The sequence below is a fragment of the Mercenaria mercenaria genome, chromosome 12, assembly GCF_021730395.1.
Source record: "Mercenaria mercenaria strain notata chromosome 12, MADL_Memer_1, whole genome shotgun sequence".
Lineage (NCBI taxonomy): Eukaryota > Metazoa > Mollusca > Bivalvia > Venerida > Veneridae > Mercenaria > Mercenaria mercenaria.
Window position 1 is genome coordinate 66,370,208 of NC_069372.1, and position 21,774 is coordinate 66,391,981.

The 21,774-nt window shown below is 35.7% G+C and overlaps 1 protein-coding gene across 2 annotated transcripts in view; it reads right to left on the reverse strand.

The window, feature by feature from the left end:
• LOC123533698 (merlin-like) overlaps positions 1–21,774 on the reverse strand; it is a 39,129-nt gene continuing 17,355 nt past the window's right edge. The window contains exons 12-16 of one of the 2 annotated variants that reach the window (XM_053520252.1): positions 16,991–17,099; positions 15,535–15,689; positions 14,893–14,997; positions 14,758–14,812; positions 1–10,542 (exon numbers count right to left, since the gene is read on the reverse strand). In XM_053520252.1, coding sequence (XP_053376227.1) covers positions 10,492–10,542; positions 14,758–14,812; positions 14,893–14,997; positions 15,535–15,689; positions 16,991–17,099 — 475 coding nt within the window. In that variant the 3' untranslated portion in view covers positions 1–10,491. Of the gene's footprint in view, positions 10,543–14,757; positions 14,813–14,837; positions 14,998–15,534; positions 15,690–16,990; positions 17,100–21,774 lie in introns of both variants that reach the window. The other variant, XM_045315480.2, reaches the window with a different exon arrangement.

Consider the following 21,774-nt stretch of genomic DNA (forward strand, 5'->3'; position numbering starts at 1 on the left):
CAAGCTTGCATCATATATTTATTGTTTTATTTTTCAAATTAGCACCAAGTTAACAATTAGTTACAGACAACTGGTATCAATATAAACATAACAACTATAATACATGTACAGTTATAGGATGGTAATTTGGCAACTAATGGCTAAAAAGTGAATGTTATTCATAAATAGGACATTGTTCTCTTTCTTCTCCTTTACGACAATCCTAAAGCATATTTGAACTGAACTTAAAAGATACTTAAACCTAATTATTTTCTTGTTTACATCATTGGACTTCTGCAAGGTACACACCTGTCAAGTTATTATCAAGGATCTATTCATGGAATGCTTAATGATATGCATACCTGGCAGAATTGTGTAAACATTCATTACTTCAGGAGACATGCATATCTGACAGAACGTAAACATCAATACAGTTCTATTCATTATTCACAAGGAAAGGGAAAGGTTAAGAGCGGATAACGAACTATTAAAACTCAAAGGAAAAAGCAAATTAACATTATAGTTATGTAACAATAGAGCAAATATAACAAAAAGTGTGGAATAATATGAAACAAGACTGGTGTTAAGATCAAGTAAAACCCACTTTCTCCAAATGTAAACAAGAGCACCGCCTATGTGTGTCATCGCTCGTCTGTAAGAGCTGGTCAGTATGTAAGAAAAGTGTTACAATTCAGAATTACAAAAAGAGCTATAATTCTAACAAAATGCAAGTCAGAGTTATGGTTCTTGGCCTACACAGTTAACAAATGATGATAAATAAGTGTACAAAGTTTCAAAGCTGTAGCTCTTGTAGTTTAGTTTTTGAGAAAAGGTGGACCTAAACAAAACATCTAACCAAGAAACTCAAATGTTGTAAGTAAAACAAGAGCACCACCTTGAATTTTTTTTTGTCTCTATAATAGAAATATTGACCTACCCATGATTTTTTAAGTCCAAAAGGGGCCATAATTCTTGCAAAAAGCAATGCAGAGTTACGGTACTTGCTGTGCAGTGTCAGCTTTTAATGGCGACTAAATGTTCCAAGTTTTAAAGCAATAGCTTTGTTGGTACAGGAGAAAAGTTGACCTAAATGCAAAACTTAACCAAGAAATCCGATATTTTCTATGTCCAAAAGGGGCCATAATTCTTGCAAAAAGCAGGTTGGAGTTGTGTTTCTTGCTGTACAGAGTCAGCTTTTGATGGTGAACAAGTGTTGCAAGTTTTGAAGCAATTGCTTCGATAGTTTAGGAGAAAAACTGACCTAAACACAAACCTTAACCAAGAAATATGACTTTCTAAGTCCAAAAGGGGCCATAATTCTTGCAAAAAGCAGGATGGAGTTATGTTTCTTGCTGTACAGAGTCAGCTTTTGATGGTGAACAGGTGTTGCAAGTTTCAAAGCAATAGCTTTAATAGTTTAGGAGAAAAGTTGACATTAACGCAAAACTTAACCGAGAAATCTATTTTAAGTCCAAAGGGGCCATAATTCTTGCGAAAAGCAGGATGGAGTTATGGTTCTTGCTGTACAAGGTCAACTTTTGATGGTAAACAAGTGTTGTAAGTTTGAAAGCAATAGCTTTGATAGTTTAGAAGAAAAGCTGACCTAAACATAAAACTTAATCATGCGACGCCAACACCAACGCCGACGCCGATCAAGTGATTAGAATAACTCTAATAATTTTTTTTTTTCAAAAAGTCAGATGAGCTAAAAATGGCCATAATTTTGACAAAATGGATATCAGAGTTATGGTTCTTGGCCTACTAAGTCACTTAATGATGCCAAACAAGTGTGCAAAGTTTTAAAGGTGTAGCTCTCAAGGTTTTTGAGAAAAGGCGGACCTAAACAAAACTTTTAACCAACGCTTTAACCAATGTATGTTAATCAAGTGAAAACAATACCTCGTAGATTTTTTTCAAAAATCAGACACGCTAAAAATCTAAAACTGAAATCACTAAAACTTTAGAATTCATCATTAAATAACCTTCAAGTTGGTATTTCTGGTTTTAGCGTGTAAATAGCCGGTTATCAGAACCTCTTACCTATACTAATCTCACTAAAATACACTATCAAAACCAACTTAAACTTCTAAAAAGCATGTAAAAACTATAAAAGAGATGTGTTCATCTAACGTGAGCAACAGGAACAAGCTGAATAAATTAGAAATAAGAAGTCCTGTGTGTGAGCATAAAAGTACATAGCAAAGGAGTAAAAAGATGAAATAGGAACACCACTTGAAAACATACATCTCTACCTATATAAAAAGTAATATCAAAGCAGTATGAAATATCTCATAATAAACTAGTAGGAAAGATATTTATATGTCCTATACATGTACATACATATATACATACAACACTGTCAAACTTATTTAACCTGAACGAGTAGAGCATGCACTCCTTTCCAATGACAATTACAAATATTTCAAAGATGACAAGGCATAATTACGACTAAGCTTTCAACTCTGACATTAGTAAGGTCATATGGTAACTTTTTCAGCTTCTCCAGAAGGAAGAAGACCCCAGACGACTCTCCTGGCAATGTTTCAGGAATGGATGGGCAGCTGATTAGAGCCACTGGTCCGTCTGTTAGTCAGCCCGATATCTTCCATACATGAAGAATTCTACACCCTATGAGAGGTTTATAATCCACACAGAAGTAGGGAAAGTGTTTCAAAGTGTGCAACCTTAACCACTTGGCAACAAAGGCCACTAATATTTACACAGTCTAACCTAAGTCACAGACCTTGTCTGAATACGGGACATCTGGCTTTAGAAAGACTGTCAATTTCATTGTAAACTTAATTATTTGCTAGGTATTTTAATCTGTGCATTGAAACAACCTGTAACAAGTAGCTGCATTCAATAAACGCTTGATGCCTCCGGTGGCATCCTTGTCGATACAAAGCAACCTAAGTCCAAAACGAGGTCAAGTTCAAGGTCAAGGTCAAACTGAGGCCAGGTGATATTTGAAGATAAGCAATTGTCACAGGTTACATCTGCATTAGTATCAAGTCATTCTAGTTAGGGGTATTGATGCTAGACGAAATGGTCCCATTTGGTTAACCTCCTACGGACGGACGAACGAACGAACAGACGGACAGGACAATCACTATATGCCTCCCGCATCAGTAGATGCCGGGGGCATAAAAATGACAACATTTCTGTATATTTCATTGGCCAAACTGGAAGTTAGGCAGATCCGGAAAGATGGACGCCAAAATTAAATACTGTAAAATCATTTTTGTTTGTAGGGAACTGATATTTATAGATTTCGTAGTTATATTGTTCGACGAAATTAAATCGCTATGGAAGTATATAATATCTATAATCCATAAAAGGTAAAATCTACAAATTTTGGTCTGCACGATATTGCTGTTTTGGCTGAAACCATAAAATTGTATGCCCATGAAATTAAATGATTTTACAGCAATGATATGTTTGCCTTATCAAACGTCCTGAATCCAGACCACAGGTCTACCTTTGTTGATATGGCGAACTGTTTATATGTTATTTCTTGTATGTAAAAACAACTATTTGTTCCTATCAAAACCAGCCATAAAACATAATAAATGCAAACACAAATTATGTAAGAATGTAACAACCAACTTGATGTTAATGACCTACTCATCACAACAACCTGCTGAAACTAATGTATGAAGGGAGGTAACTCTAAATAATGTCTATTTTCCAGATGATAACAAAATCTGACACTTGTCTGGTACATTTAGTTCAAGTGATGCATTCTTAATGATGACTTACTTACAGTATACTATCAGGTTAAATAAGCAAGACAAATTATACATTGACATTGGTATATTATGAACAATTAACAAATAATACTGATATTATTTTGATTCTAACATCTGTCATGTTACCATCTTGCTATATTATTCTATTTTCTTGTTTATACTGGTAGCAACCGAGATTTAATGTGTATCTGGGTTACGTATAGTTATTACAAGCTAAAAAATATTTCTTTTGCAATTCTATCCTATTTGGTTATTTAACATTGCTCTGTACAATACGGAGATATATTTGGATGAGTACCCAGCTGAGAAAACCATATTGGACAAGCTGCTAGGCTGGGTACGAGTCCAAATATATCTCGTATTGTACAGTTCAATGTTAAATAACCTTTTTATTCTATATCTTATTTTATTTTAGTTTAAATTAAAGATTATTCACTGAATATTGTATTTCTGCCTTCCTGATTTCAGAGACGCATAATCAAACTCTATGCATACAGCACCTACTTCACCCGATTAACATTCGGAACATTTTCTCCAGTTATTGTATATTTAACGTGGGACTTTTTTAACTGTCCAAATATGGAAAAAAACAGGATTTTTGTATGCACACGAGTCCAATAAGGTAATATATTGTACGGTCACGTGTTGCTATTGAACGTTCACGATTGGATAGATAAAATAGATATAGAATAAAAATATATAGCAACCAGTCTTATATTTTATATATTATACCAGATTTATATAGCTCCCTTTTCATGATAAAGACATTCCAAGGTGCTTTATATTACAGTGTTAAGTCTAAGTCATAATTTATTTCTTTATATAATTTTCTGAAACTGTGAAAATGTGTTAGAAACTTCAAACACAATTTGTCTCCATATCTATTGCTAAATATAGTTATTTGGTAATCTAACAATAAGTCACTAAAATATATGTCTACATTAATCATGGCTGCTTATACCTTTATAATATATTCTGAACAAAGAGATGTGAAATAGAAGTTACTTGTATCAGTTTTTCATACATCATAATACCCATGTTTTACAGCATTGCGTATGAAAATACCCTTTTTGGAAGAACCATATTCATGGCATACATTTGCTGAAAAAGGCTGCCTCTGACTGCAACAATTTATGTTCTAATGGTTTCTAATCTTTATAAATAATCAGCTGGAGAAAGACACAGAATTCATGAAAGAAACTTTTTCCTTTGATTACAAAATTTATCTAAAGACATCTCTTTTAAAGCAAATGTATGCCACAACTTTTCACAGATATTGCACAAAAGAAATTTCAGATCTAAATAACTTACATGTGATAAACAAAAATATGTACAGTATATATCAAAACAGAGCAGAAATGTAAAATGCTTTGTAAAATAATTTTATTATTTTTTTATTTAGGTTTTACGGTGCACCAACACAGTATAGGTTATATGGCGCCAAACACGACTACAAATTTTGGTTTCACATCTCATTTACATCGAAATAAAAACATGAGGTATGGAATCAAAATTTGCATACCAGCTGGAATCACACAGTTACAGCAAAACCAAGTGTTAAGACCCTATTAGTTGCCTCTTATGATTATGCCAGGGTAAGGCAGTGGTTCCAATTCTTTTCATACACAGATCGTCCCAGAACTACATGGGGCTTGTAAAATAATTCAGTAGCAAGGTTTAATTTGTCATGCTAAATGTGACCAAATTACTAAAATATTACAAAATGAAGTGACTTGTTATGATTAATACTGCAATTTATTAATGTCATTTTCCAGTCCTTAGTTTGCTTCATGTTTTAAAACTAAGATTCATTTTCTATTTAACAGTGATATTTTGTCTGTTACAGAGTAAGTCAAACTGTTTTCACTGAGTGAATACCAATAATATTCACATTTTGAAGCTCAGATGTTGCATATGTGACATCTTTATATTAATATTCAATTTTTTCTTTCATACTTTAATTCAAAACAGCATATTTTTTATGGTTTTGTACCTAAGTCTTATCTTTAATATTTTAGTTAAGTTTTTATTATTTATAATTTGTATTCCTCCTCTTCCGTTTGTAGTTGTCCACTACAGAAATTATGCTGTACTAGTGGAATTATGTACGATAATCTTACTAGCAGTTTGAAACAGTAAAATTATTATGATATAATCCACTTTTCTTTTTCAATAAACTGCTAAAAATCACGATATATACAGAAAGAAAAAAACTTCTTCAACTCAAAACTAATGCAAAAAGTACAAATTAAACAAGACTGCCCCTTTGAACAAGAATGCATGTAATTCATAACACCATGTATTATTAATATATCACAACATGAAGTAACTAGAACTGTAACAGGAGTGACTCATACCCCCACCATACGGTCTTGTCACAGAAGCTTAAAAATACTTAGTCTTTGGAGTACTTCATTCTGGGCTTCCACATATAAGTAGTACTAGTATAATACTAGTATAGTAATACAAGTAAATATAAAAAATCTCTAATATTAGAGATACACTAAAAGTGAATACAAAAAAAGTGTCTTACCGACCCATGTTACTACAGAAAAATGTATTTACTTTTTACATAGGACTTATAATAAAAAAGTTAGAAAAATACCTACAATATTGAAAATCTAAAAATAGACTAATTCCTGGAATTTAAGGGGAAGAAACTCAGTACAAAAGTTAAAAAAAGGTTACTTCCCTTTGGCTCTAAGCCAATCAGAATGAGATATAGTGAAAATACATCAAAATTAACCTTAAATTCTAGGTAAAATGGGACACAATTCAAGAAAAATTAGTGTCAGAGTTATGCACCTTGTGTCACATGATGTGGGTGATGGGGTGGAACATCTATTATAAGTCTGAATCAAATCCATTCAGTAGTAACTGAGATATAGTGGAAATACATCAAAATTAACCTTAAATTCTAAGTAAAAAGGGGCATAATTTATGAAAAATTGGTGTCAGAGTTATGCACCTTGTATCACATGATGTGGGTGATGAGGTGGAACATCTATTTTAAGTTTGAATCAAATCCATTTTGTAATAACTGAGATATAGTTAAAATACATCAAAATCAACCTTAAATTTAAAGTAAAAGGGGACATAATTCATAAAAAATTTATGTCAGAGTTAAGCACCTTATGTCACATGATCTGGGTGATGAGGTGGAACAACTATTTTAAGTTTGAATCAAATCCATTTAGTAATAACTGAGATATAGTGAAAATACAACAAAATTAACCTTAAATTCTAAGTAAAAGGGGACATAATTCATGAAAAATTGGTGTCAGAGTTATGCACCTTGTGTCACATGATGTGGTAGATAAGGTGGAACATGTATTTTAAGTTTGAATCAAATCCATTTGGTAATAACTGAGATAATAGATTTCGGGACGCAACGCAACGGGACGGGACGGGACGGGACGCGACAAAACTGACTCCTATATACCCCCCTCAAACATGTTTGGTGGGGGTATAATAAATGCATAGTTTTATGATCAAACTCCTAAACTCTCCAAGCTGTGTAAGCAAAATAACCTCCATTAAACATACATATGTACCAGTAATAATTCAAGGTAATATAACAAATTGTGAGTTGTACTCAACCCTGTTGAACATTGTACAAGAACTTATGACAATATGTAATACAACAAAGTTATATTTTGGTATCTTTAAAAGATGCAATGCCACTCAAGCAGAATAACTTATACCCTTACTTTATCTACAAAATGACTGTGTAAAGTTTAAACTACTGAATATTTCTTTAAAATGTTTTTTTTTTCTAAATTTTAGAAATGTTACTAATACCATATTGTTTCACCCAGATGTGTCAAACTGACAATGGAATGAGAATTACAATTTTTCTAAATTCTTAGGCTCAAAATAGCTGAAACTTACAAAGGAATATATCCCACCAAAACAGATATTTACAAAAAATTTGAAACTGTTATAGATATCACAAAAACATTTTTTGTATTACCTCCCTTGGATTTCCTAAGAATGTATCAATATCAAATAGACAAATATTTGCCTTGATCAACATTGCATTTAACACAGCCACCTTAATGACTTGTTTATGGACACTGTTATCAAAATATGTATCTATCAAATGACATACAGTACATTCATTTATAAAAAGGCAACAAAAAAAGCCAACAAGAGGGCCATGAAGGCCCTGTATCGCTCACCTGACCTACTGGCCTAAAGATCATCAAGATTAACATTCTGACCAAGTTTCATAAAGATATGGTCATAAATGTGATCTCTAAAGTGTTAACTAGCTTTTCCTTTGATTTGACCCCGTGCCCTAGTTTTTGACCCCACATGACCGAGATTCGAACTTGACCTAAAGATCATCAAGATTAACATTCTGATCATGTTTCATGAAGATAGAGTCATAAATGTGGCCTCTAGAGTGTCAACAAGCTTTTTCTTTGATTTGACCTAATGACCTAGTTTTTGACCCCACCTGACCCAGATTTGAACCTGACCTATAGATCATCAAGATCAACATTCTGACTAAGCTTCATTAAGATATGGTCATAAATGTGGCCTCTACAGTGTTAACTAGTTTTTCCTTTGATTTGACCTGGTGACCTAGTTTTTGATCCTACGTGACCCAGATTCAAACTGGATCTTGAGACCAACAAGACTAACATTCTGACCAAGATTCATGAAGATATAGTCATAAATGTGGCCTCTACAGTGTTAAAAAGCTTTTCCTTTGATTTGACCTGGTGACCTAGTTTTTAACCGCAGATAACCCAATATCAAATTCGTCAAAGATTTTACTGAGGATAACATTCTGACTAAGTTTCATTAAGGTTGGGCAAAAATTGTGACCTCTGGAGTGTTAACAAGCTTTTCCTTTGATTTGACCTGGTGACCTAGTTTTTGACCCCAGATGACCCAATATCGAACTCGTCCAAGAAGTTATTAAGGGTAACATTCTGACCAAGTTTCATTAAGATTGGGCCAAAATTGTGACCTCTTGAGTGTTAACAAGCTTTTCCTTTGATTTGACCTGGTGACCTAGTTTTTGAACCCAGATGACACAATATCGAGTTCGTCCAAGATTTTATTGAGAGTAATATTCTGACAAAGTTTCATTAAGATTGGGCCAAAATTGTGACCTCTAGAGTGTAAAAAAGCTTTTCCTTTGATTTGACCTGGTGACCTAGTTTTTGATCCCAGATGACCTAATATCGAACTCGTCCAAGATTTTATCGAGAGTAACAATCTGACAAAGTTTCATTAAGATCGGGTCAAAATTGTGACCTCTAAGAGTGTTAACAAGCTTTTCTTTTGATTTGACCTGGTGACCTAGTTTTTGACCCCAGATGACCCAATATCGAACTTGTCCAAGATTTTATTGAGGGTAACATTCTAACCAAGTTTCATTAAGATGGGCCACAACTGTGACCTCTAGAGTGTTAACAAGCTTTTCCTTTGATTTGACCTGGTGACCTAGTTTTTGACCCCAGATGACCAAATATCGAACTTGTCCAAGATTTTATTGAGGGTAACATTCTGATCAAGTTTCATTAAGATTGGGCCAAAATTGTGACCTCTAGAGTGTTAACAGTCAAATTGTTGACAACAGACGGACGATGACGGACACAGGGCAATCACAAAAGCTCACCTTTGAGCACTTTGTGCTCAGGTGAGCTAAAAATAAAAATCACACAACTGATTAAATAAATCTGAAGTATGGCAGTAACATTTTAGTACAGGAAGACTTATGGGTACAGGTTTTTCTTCTTTGCAGACCAAACATGCAACACAACTGAAGTTCTCAAGCCATCTCTGCAGACATGAAAATTCCATGCAAACTACAGGTATGTTTATTATGCAAAATAATATTTAAACTTTTAAAATATTACAATCCATAATGCTGTAACACTAGCTTCACTCTAAAATATGAAAGATATGATTGCAAAGTTTGCTATTTAAAACCACCATAGACATATTACTTCACTGACTTCTGCATCAGGTAGAATTTCTACTGACTACAGTTCTAAACTGGTGTCAGGAATTCAAAATTATTAACTATTAAAATGACAAAGCCTATTGGTCTATGACAAATTTAACTCACTGTACTATAAACAGAATATAAATTAGAAATATTCTGCAAACCAACATCTTTCACTCAAAGCTTTTACAATGCAGCTGACACACTGGAACTTTGGGATAAAATGAACTTGAGTTCACACCATTAAAGATCACATGGTGTTTAAGAGCCTCTTTTAAATCATTTCAACTGGCCTCAGGAACACAGCCAAATCTCCAAATTATCACTTTTGTCTGCAGAGAAAATTGGAGAAATTTCCAATACATTTATGTATGGAAATATAGAAACATTCAACCTTAAACTCTGATATTATATCATTTATTGTTATTTTTATTCTTGGTGGTCTTTCCACTTTGAATTTTGCCAAAATCACAGGTGTTACCAAGGTCTAGTCCAGACAATACTCAGTTAAAACCCTTTTTTGCACATTTGGTTTTCAGGATAAACTATTCATGTCCTCACGATAAACCTGCTTAGGGATAAACCTGTACTAATCGTGAAGCTGATCTTTAGGCAAGTATGCACAGCAGTAATATCAACACTTCACCACTGATCACAGACAATTTACTGGTTACACAAAGCCAGCACAGTAAAATATTCCTTTGTGGACGGTATCTGCTTTCAAATCTGCATAGACTGGCTTAGTTAAGCAACATTAAGTCCATTTTCTTTTTCCTATTTCATAATGCTGTTTTCTTATCATAACTGTTCAAACAATGTCACTCTCGACTGTGTGCTTGTGGTTGTTGCCTGAAAATAGAAAAAAAAATACTACAAAATCATTCATATTTGTGGGGGAATAATTTTCAAGAATTTCCTAGTTGAGTCAATCCATGAAATAAAATCTTGATGAAAAAGTAAAATTTCCATTCATTTTATATTAAACAAGAGCTGTCTCTATAAGATGACATATGCCCCCGATGGCACTTTGAATGAGTAGTTATGGCCGATGTTAGAGTTTAGGACCTTTGACCTACGGAGCTGGGTCTTGCGCGCGACACGTCGTCTTACTGTGTCACAAATTCATGCGTAGTTATTTTAAAATCCATGCATGAATGACAAAGATATGGACCGGACACGCCCATCAATGCACTATCATGAAAAATGACCTTTAACGTCTAAGTGTGACCTTGACCTTTGAGCTACGGAGCTGGGTCTTGCGCACGACACGTCGTCTTACTGTGGTACACATTCATGCCAAGTAATTTGAAAATCCATCCATGGTTGACAAAGATATGGACCGGACATGCCCATCAATGCACTATCCTTTAAGTCTAAGTGTGACCTTGACCTTTGAGCTACGGACCTGGGTCTTGCGCGCGACACGTCGTCTTACTGTGGTACACATTAATGCCAAGTTATTTGAAAATCCATCCATCGACGACAAAGAGATGGACCGGACACGCCCATCAATGCACTATCCTTTAATGTCTAAGTGTGACCTTGACCTTTGAGCTACGGGCCTGGATCTGGTGCGCGACATGTCGTCTTACTGTGGTACACATTCATGCCAAGTTATTTGAAAATCCATCCATCGATGACAAAGATATGGACACGAAAATTGCGGACAGACTGACAGACCGACAGACTGACAGACGGTTCAAAAACTATATGCCTCCCTTCGGGGGCATAAAGTTAAATCAACCACTCCAGATCCCCCCAAAATGGCCACTTTGGTCAAACCATGAAATTTCTTGCCTACAAAGTTAAATGACTTTACAGTAAATATACAATATCCTACTGCAAGTACCGCCTCGGTAGCCTAGTGGTAGAGCATCCGCTTCGAGTGCGGGAGGTTGTGGGTTCGATCCCCGGCCGCGTCATACCAAAGACGTAAAAAAATGGTACTAGTAGCTTCCTCGCTTGGTGCTCAGCATTAAGAGGATAGTGCTAGGACTGGTCAGCCCGGTGTCAGTATAATGTGACTGGGTGGGGTATCATGCCATGTGTCTATGGCATGATATTCCAGTGAGGCAGCACTATAAAGTTGGGCATTGTGCTCACTGCTACAAGTAGACACTGTCGTTTATATGACTGAAAAATTGTTGAAAAAGACGTTAAACCCAAACACACACAAACACCTACTGCAAGTCTTCTCACCATTACTAGCATGAACTCTCACCAACAAAGGGGTCCAGTACACTGGTTCATTGTGTTTAGATGATATTAAGTGACCTGCAGTCTAAACGGCTACTGCCTAGAGTAACTGCCTAAACAATAAAAACTTCCCTACTTAATGTATGAATAAAGTTAATGAATCATTCTTTCTATGGTACAGTTCAATATACAGTTTCATCAAAAACTTCCTTTTTTCATTTGGATTATTTTCCATGTACTGACACAACTAAACAAGAGCACCGCCTATGGGTGCCATCACTCATTTGCAAGTACTAGACAATATGCAAGATGAGAGCACTGCCTATGGGTGACATCGCTTGTCTGAAAGTGCTTGTCAGTATGTAAGAAAAAAGTTATAGTTCAGAATTTCTAAGTATATAAAAGGCCATAATTCTGACAAAATGCAAGTTAAAGTTATGGTCCTTGGCCGACATAGTCATCTAATGATGATAAACAAGTGTGCAAAGTTTCAAAGCTGTAGCTCTTAACAGTTTTTGAGAAAAGGTAGACCTGAACAATAATTTTAACCAAGAAACTCAAATTTTCTAAGTACAAAAAGGGCAATTATTCTGACAAACTGCAAATCAGAGTTATGTTTCTTGGCCTACACAGTCATCTAATGATGATAAATAAGTGTACAAACTCTTTTAGTTTTTTGAGAAAAGGTAGACCTAAACAAGAGGGCCATGATGGCCCTATATGGCTCACCAGAGTTGATCTGGCCTACTGACCTAGTTTCTGACCCAAATAACCCTGATTCGAACTTGACCTAGAGGTCATCAAGACAAACATTCTGACCAATTCTTATCAGTTTCAAACTTAAACTGTGGACTCTGGAGTGTTAACAAGATTTTCCTTCGATCTGACCTAGTGACCTAATTTTTGAACCCACATGACCCAGTTTCGAACTTGGCCTAGAGATCATCAAGACAAACATTCTGACCAAGTTTCATAAAGATTGGGTCACAAATGTGGCCTCTAGAGTGTTAACAAGATTTTCCTTTAATCTGGTCTAGTGACCTAATTTTTGACCCCACATGACCCAGTTTCGAACTTGACCTAGAATTCATCAAGACAAACATTCTGACCAAGTTTCAGAAAGATTGAATCACAAATGCAGCTTCTAGAGTGTTGACGCACGATGCACGCTGACGCACGCAGGACAATGACCGGTCACAATAGCTTACCTTAAGCACTTCGTGCTCTGGTGAGTTAACAAAAATTCTAACCAAGAAACTCAAATTTTCTAAGTACAAAAAGGGCCATAATTTTGACAAAATGCAAATCAGAGTTATGGTTCTTGGCCTACTAAGTCACCTTATGATGACTAGCAAGTGTGCAAAGCTTCAAAGCTGTAGCTCTTATTGTTTTTGAGAAAAGGTGGACCTAAACAAAAATTTTAACCAAAAAGGGCCATAATTCTAACAAAATACAGGTTAGAGTTATGGATTTTGGCCTACGTAGTCCCCTTATGGTGATAATAAAATGTGCAAAGTTTCAAAGCTGAAGTTCTTTTAGTTTTTGAGAAAAGGTGGACCTGAACAAAGTATTTAACCAAGAAACTGAAATTTTCTTAGTACAAAAAGGGCCATAATTTTTACAAAATGCAAATCAGAGTTATGGTTCTTGGCCTACTAAGTCACCTTATGATGACAAACAAGTGTGCAAAGCTTCAAAGCTGTAGCTCTTTTGGTTTTTGAGAAAAGGTGGACCTAAACAAAAACTTTAACAAACGCCAATGCCGACGATCAAGTGACAACAATACCTTGCAGATTTTTTTCAAAAATCAGACAAGCTAAAAAAAAAGTTATAGTTCAGATTTTCTATGAACAAAAAGGGCCATAATTCTTACAAAATGCAGGTTAGAGTTATGGTTATTGGCCTACATAGTCCCCTAATGATGATAATCAAATGTGCAAAGTTTAAAAGCTGCAGCTCTTATAGTTTTATTCGAAAAGGTGACCTAAACAAAAAATTTAACCAAGAAACAAAAATTTCTAAATAAAAGAAGAGCCATTATTCTTACAAAATGCAAATCAGAGTTATGTTTCTTGGACTCCACAGTCATCTAATGATGATAAACAAGTGTGCAAAGTTTCAAAGCTGTAAAATGTAACCTGTTTAACATACTATGCAACTTACCTGTTCTAAAACTATTAAGTTTTACTCACAGTACAATTTCCTTATGTAACTTATTTGACATCTAACCTGTCATAAAGCTGAGTATTTGGTTTCCCCTTGCAGTTAGCTTTCTTCATGCAACCTGTCTAAAATACTCTATATCTTACCCGTCATAAAGTTGAGTATTTCATTTCTCCTCGGAGTACACTTTCTTCATGCAACCTGTCTAAAATACTCTGTATCTTACCCGTCGTAAAGTTGAGTATTTCATTTCTCCTCGGAGTACACTTTCCTCATGCAACCTGTCTAAAATACTCTGTATCTTACCCGTCGTAAAGTTGAGTATTTCATTTCTCCTCGGAGTACACTTTCCTCATGCAACCTGTCTAAAATACTCTGTATCTTACCCGTCGTAAAGTTGAGTATTTCATTTCTCCTCGGAGTACACTTTCCTCATGCAACCTGTCTAAAATACTCTGTATCTTACCCGTCGTAAAGTTGAGTATTTCATTTCTCCTCGGAGTACACTTTCCTCATGCAACCTGTCTAAAATACTCTGTATCTTACCGTCGTAAAGTTGAGTATTTCATTTCTCCTCGGAGTACACTTTCCTCATGCAACCTGTCTAAAATACTCTGTATCTTACCCATCGTAAAGTTGAGTATTTCCTTTCTCCTCGGAGTACACTTTCCTCATGCAACCTGTCTAAAATACTCTGTATCTTACCCGTCGTAAAGTTGAGTATTTCGTTTCTCCTCGGAGTACACTTTCCTCATGCAACCTATCTAAAATACTCTGTATCTTACCTGTCGTAAAGTTGAGTATTTCGTTTCTCCTCGGAGTACACTCTCCTCATGCAACCTGTCTAACATACTCTCTGTATCTTCTTTCTTTAACACTTCTATTTCTGTTTTTAATTCTCTTAGGTGGTCTGACAGGTTCTTTGATTTTTCTGTGTATTCAACTCTGTTTAATAAAATAAGGCATAATATTTCTTACAACTTCAAAGCTGTAAAATATTTTGTCATAATTATGGTAACAACATCGGGTTAACTGCGTTAAGTTTTTGGCACATGAAAACTTTGGAAAGAATTTTTCTGACATTTTTTTACGTGTATGCTGAATTTACTCAAAGATATTTGGAAAATTTCATATGAACGAACAAGAAATGCTGTTAAAATCTTATGGCCCATAATGGCCTGAATTTGTAATGTTAAATACCCTATCGAGATCTATTTTGATGATATTTTCAAAACTAACCAAGAAACTAAATTTTTTTAAATGGTCCAACCACCAATATTTGAATTCTCTTGATTATTAATGGAACTGTCTTACATTTCAAGGCAAGGCAAGGAAATCCTTGTTACAAAATTGGTGAATCAAACAGTAAGTGCCTCTACAGGTCTTTATACATGCCATAAGGTTAGAATTATAAAGAATAACAACAAATAAATGGATACTGAGTTTGACATTAACAAGAATACAGAACAGACAATAAAATACCTTTCTTTTTCAATTTCAAGAGACAGTTGTGCCATATCGGTGGTTGCTAAGAGATCACAGCTTGCTTCAGTAGTAGATTCATTAGGACCAAGGTCTGTTGCTAGTGTCAGATGAGAGGCAAGGTCGGACGATAAGTTTGGTATCGAAAACATTTCCTGTAAACAATGTGCAAAGGTATAGAAATAAACAAGGTATTTTTGAACTTTTCCCATGCCTTTTTACATTATTACGTTAAAGGTCCACAACCGTTATAAACTGACACTGGAATCACTTTCTTCATTTGTACTACAGTGGTTTACATATTAACTGATTAGTACAAACTTGACATCACAATTATTCATTTTAAGAAATATTTTGATGACTGGTGTGTCTGAGACAAAATTAAAATGAATGTGAGACTAAAGCCCAAAATTATGAAACTGAGTTTGCATGGTTATGAAACCTGAAACCAGAGACTGAGTTCAGAGAATTACAACCAATTATTATCATTCTGTTGTCTTTAAGCATAATTCTCGCTGACTGGTCTCCAAACTCAGGTTTATAACTTCGTAGCCTTCTCACAGGTCCAAATTCTTGAGCATAACTACTCTGGCTTGTCTACTTTGTAGACTGGTACATTGTATATGTCAGAATTCTCATCACATACATACCTACATTTACCTAAAAATGTAAAGCACCTTGGGCTTAACTAATATATTCATCTTAAACATACTGTATAGAACAACAGCCAGCTGTTTACTGACAAAGCACTCAACTTTTTCAAACCTTTCCATATAATATTAGCACACATAAAAAATTGTACAAGTTGAAAAAGGAGCATAATTTCATAAACTACAAGTCAGAGTTATTGAACTTACCTGAAAGTGGTCATTTCATAATGTTGAAAACTTATGAAGAGTTTGGGAGCATTCAGTACACTAACTCCTGAGAAACCTGCTTACATGAAAAACTTTCACTAAAATTCTTCAGTTGAACAGGTGCATAAATTGCCAAATTATTAAGTCAGAGTTATAAAGCCTGCCAGATCATATCACTACCCAAAAGATGCGTGTTGGGTTTGAAATCAATCAAGTAGTTTCTAAGAAACTTGCTTACATGTAAATTTTTGTTCAAATGGAGTATAATTTTTAAAATGTAAAACAGCCCTATTGACTAAATCTCTGCTGAGTTATGTAACTTATCCTGTGAGGTAAACTCATGACACTGATGACATGTGTGGAGTTTGAAGGCATTTAGTATGATTCTGTTTGAGAAACTTGCTTACATGTAAAACTTGCTTCATGCAGTTGCCGAGGCTAGAGTGGCAACAACAGCTTTACTGTTAAAAAAATCAAAGTTAATACAAGGGTGTACCACAACTTCCAGGAAAGTAAATCAGAAAGAAAAGTCCTTGTGATATTGAATAGTTTAACTACATGTAGGCATTTACATACACAAAGTTTGGCAATAAACTTACTGGGTATGCTACAGATCCTCTCGTTATTTCTAGAAGTTTCTCTTTTGCCAGTCTCTCTTCTAGTTTTGCCTGCCTCAACTCTTCTCTTAACTGCTCAGCTTCCCTTGCCCTGAAATCATTAGAATGTATGCATGCCAATCTGTTTTAAGATCAGATCTATGCCAAATGGTCATCAAAATGGATATTTGGTCCAATCATACAATTCTTTGATAAAGATAACTGTTCTAAAGAGATATGTGATGGGAAAATATCTAATATTTGTCTTCAGGATTGTCTAAAAACTAAAATGAAAGTGAGATTATTATGATGCGAGTTACACATTACTCATACAATCATCCTGGTTTGACCATGCAGCATTCCTTAACAATATCATCCCTATCCCTACAGTATGCATAACCACAGACACTTAATTTTCTACTACCACATGTACTAAAGTAAAATGTTGGCTTTTCATCCATATAATCAAAGGCCTGATGGGCCTGAGAGTCGGCTAATGATTGATGTACTGGTAGTATAGTCTGCCAGTTTCAGTTTGTTTTTAGTTGTTGTTTTTTTTTTCCCAACTGAACAGAGATTTTGTTACTGTAACAATAAATATCAAATGTAATGGACATTCCATTCGATGTCTAGTAGAAACTTGGTTGAAATTATACAATATTTAAACCCAATCCCAAGGTATATTTTCTCTAAAATTGAAGGGTGGTTCCCAAAAACAAACAAAAAGTTGAAGTAACCAACTACAATTTGACAGCTTACACTAAGATACTTTGCCCATGACTCTATAAATATTTATTTTTCCAGTAAACATTTGCCCTCCCAGGCATTACCAAAACAGGCAATTACTGCTGGTATTTATTCGCCCATGATCAAAATTGAATAAAAGACTATTTGTAATATTGAAATTTCATAGCGCAGATTGCCACATACAATTTGCAACGGATGGACGAAAGAACTGTTCAGATATTTTACAGATGAAGGTGCTGGCGATACTCCAGCATGACAGGCCCATACTGGGCTGAAAAATGTTGAGCCATTTTTCGTTGTCAGTACAGGCTGGTTGTGGGAGGGTTGTTCCTTCCCCGCTTGAATTTCAGTCATATTTTGAATGGGCATTGTTGCACTGGTAAAAGGGCGAAATGTACAAACAGAAAGGGTAATAGGGGGAGATGGTGTGGGAGTACCCGCTCCTGCAATTAGGGTTTGGGGTATCACCACAAGAAAATTTTGAAAATGTAGACCCTTGATACAGCCTTTATCAGGTAGAGATAGGTCAAAATATACATAAAAATTGGATGTAACATGCATGTTGTACCACAGAAAAGTGGTCTCGATTTTTCCCTATGTCCAGTAATAATAAAAAAGTTACAAAATATTCTATTTATAGTAACAAACAACAAAGGACGTAATCAACAAAAGACTCATGATGGTCTGATCAGTCACACTCTTCCCACATGACCAAGTTTGAGTATGACGTTCGTTTTTTTCTATTATTTGACATAGTGACATCTAGTTTTTTGAGCACATGGACCCAGTTTTGAACTTGACCTAGATATTCTCAAGATAAAAAAAAAAAATTCAGACCAATTTTCATGAAGATCCATTGAAAAATATGTCCTAAAGAGGTCACAAGACAAGGTTTTCTATTGTTTGACCTATGACCTATGTTTTCGAAGATATGTGATCCGTTTTGAAATCTTTACCTAGATATCATCAATTGAACAATCTCGACGCAATTTTCATGAAGATCACATGAAAAATATGGCCTCTAGAGAGGTCACAAGTTTTTTCTATTTATATACTACTGGCCTAGTTTTTTGATTGCACGTGACCAAGTTTCCTAACTGACCTAGATATCATCAAGGTGAAACATTCAGATCAATTTTTATGAAGATCCATTGAAAAATAATGCCTCTAGAGATGTCAAAAAAATTTTTCTAATTTTAGACCTACTGACCTAGTTTTTGACCGCAGTTGACCCCAATTTCAAAATTAAACCTAGATATCATCAAGAGAACAATTCAACCAACTCCATCCAATCCCATGAAAAGTATGGCCTCTAGAGAGGTCAATAAGGTTTTTTTATTATTTGACCTACTGACGAGTTTTAAGGCACGTGAACCCCTTTCAAACTGGACTAATATCAACAAGGCGAACATTTCTCTTGACCAATTTTCATGAAGATCTATTCAAGGTATGCCATTTCAGAAGAGGTCACAAGGTTTTACTATTTCAAACCTACTGACCCATTACAATCTTGACCATATATCATCAAGATCAAACATTCACCGAACCGACTATCATTACAGATCCCATGAAAAATATGCCTCTAGAGAGGTCACAATGGTTTTTTCTTATCTTGACCTACTGACCTACTTTTTTGAGGGCAAAGGCGTGACCCGACTTTCAAACAGAGACCAGCACGGTGATGGGGTCATCGCGAGATGAAGCAAGTGTGCTAGGGAGTATGGGATGTTGGGGGGAGTGATTAGGTTAGTAGATCAGTGCACATCATGGCACCTACACATCTAACATATAAGTTGGGCCGTCCTAGAACAGAGTAGTATTATCACGGCGACAGCCTTTTTCTCAATCGTGTTACCAATAATATTTGATGAATGGAGAAAGAACCTACTATTAATACTGCTCGGTTCTACTAAGATATTTGATGGGCATGGTTCTATGGATGAAACTTGATGATCAATACATTGAACCTTTACTTTCGAACTTGACCTAGATATCATCAAGGTGAACATTCTGACCAATTTTCATGAAGATCTCATGAAACATATGGCCTCTAGAGAGGTCCACAAGGTTTCCCTATTATTTTGACCCCTACCCCCTGACCTCGTTTTTGATGGCAATGTGACCCACTTTCGAACTTGACCTAGATATCATCAAGGTGAACATTCTGACCCAATTTTCATGAAGATCTCATGATTATATGGGCCTCTAGAAGGTCACAAGTTTTTCTATTTTTAGACCTACTGACGCTAGTTTTTGACCGCACGTGGAACCCATTTCAAACTTGACCTGGATAACATCAGATGAAAATTTGGACCAACTTTCATACAATCCCATGAAAAAATATGGCCTTTAGGAGAGGTCACAAGTTTTTTCTATTATTTGACCTACTGACCTAGTTTTGAAAGGCATGTGACCCCGTTTCGAACTTGACCAAGATATCATCATGGTGAACGTTCTGACCAAGTTTCATAGAAGATCTTGTGAAAGATATGCCTCTACAGAGACACAAGGATTTTCTATTTCAGACCTACTGACCTAGTTATTTGACCGCACGTGACCCAGTGTTCAAACTTGACCTAGATATCATCAAGATAAAAATTCAGACCAACTTCATACAGATCCCATATAATATGGCCTTTTGAGAGAGTCACAAGTTTTTTTCTATTATTTGACCTACTGACCTATTTATTGAAGGCACATGACCCAGTTTCGGAACTTGACCTAGATTCATCAAGATGAACATTCTGACACAACTTTCATAAAGATCCTCACAAAAAAATAGTGACCTCTTGAGTGGCACAAGCAAAAGTTTTAGCGACGCACGGACGGAGACGGACGCCGCGCAATCACAAAAGCTCACCTTGTCACTTTGTGACAGGTGAGCTAAAAACAAGGGTGGTGCCACATGGTGGTGAACATTTGTGCCAAGTTACATCAAAATCCCTCAAAGCATGAAGAAATGCTCTGGACAAAGTCATTCTTGAATTTGACCATTTACCTCTATGTAATGACCTTGACCTTAGACCCTAGGCCCATGGGTTTTGCGCACACATGTGTCGCATCCAGGGGAATATTTGTGCCATCTGATATTCAAATCCTGTTTTGGGCCATGACAAAGTATAGACAGACAGGAAAAAAATCTATAGAACTTTTGATCTCAAAGTGTGACCTTGACCTTTAAGCTAGGGTACTAGGTGTTATGCATGACATGTCGTCTTTTCAATGGGAACATTTATGCCAAGTAATATTGTAATCCCTTGATGGAGACAAGATCTGACCAACAGGAAAAAAAACCCAATTGACTCTTTGACCTCCACATTTGACCATGACCTTTGAGCTAGGGGTCCGGGTTTTTGCCTGACATGTTGTCTCATCATGGGAAACCTTTGTGCCAAATAATAATCAAAATCCCTTCATGAATGGCAGAGTTATGGACCGGACAGGAAAATAGCCCTGTTGACATTTGACCCCCAATGGTGACCTTGACCTTTGAGCAAGGGGTCCGGGATTTGCGCACGACACGTCGTCTCATCATGGGGAACATCTGTGGCCAAGTGATATTAAAATCCCTTAATGTATGACAGAGTTATGGAGCCGGACACGAAAACAGACGCCTGTTCCCATTGCCAGTGGGTACACATTGATTGTCAAAGTGTGCCCTTGACCTTTGAGCAGGGTTCTGAAAGTTTGTGCGTGAACATTCCATCTTATTATGAAGCTTTTTGTGCCAAGTGATATTAAAATCCCTTCATGGATGGAGAGTTATGACTGGACAGGAAAAAAGCCCTGTAGACCTTTGACCTTCAATTGTGACCTTGATCTTTGACTAGGGGACCGTGTTTTGCGCATGACAACGTCGTCTCATCATGGGAACATTGTGCCAAGTAATTTAAAATCCCTTAATGAATGACAAAGTTATGGACCGGACACGAAATTGTGGACGGACAGAATGACAGACGGACAGAAAAGCGCATTCCTATAGTGCTTGAAACTGGTTTTCAACCAGTATGTCACAAATTGACATACGGGCCTTATTTTAT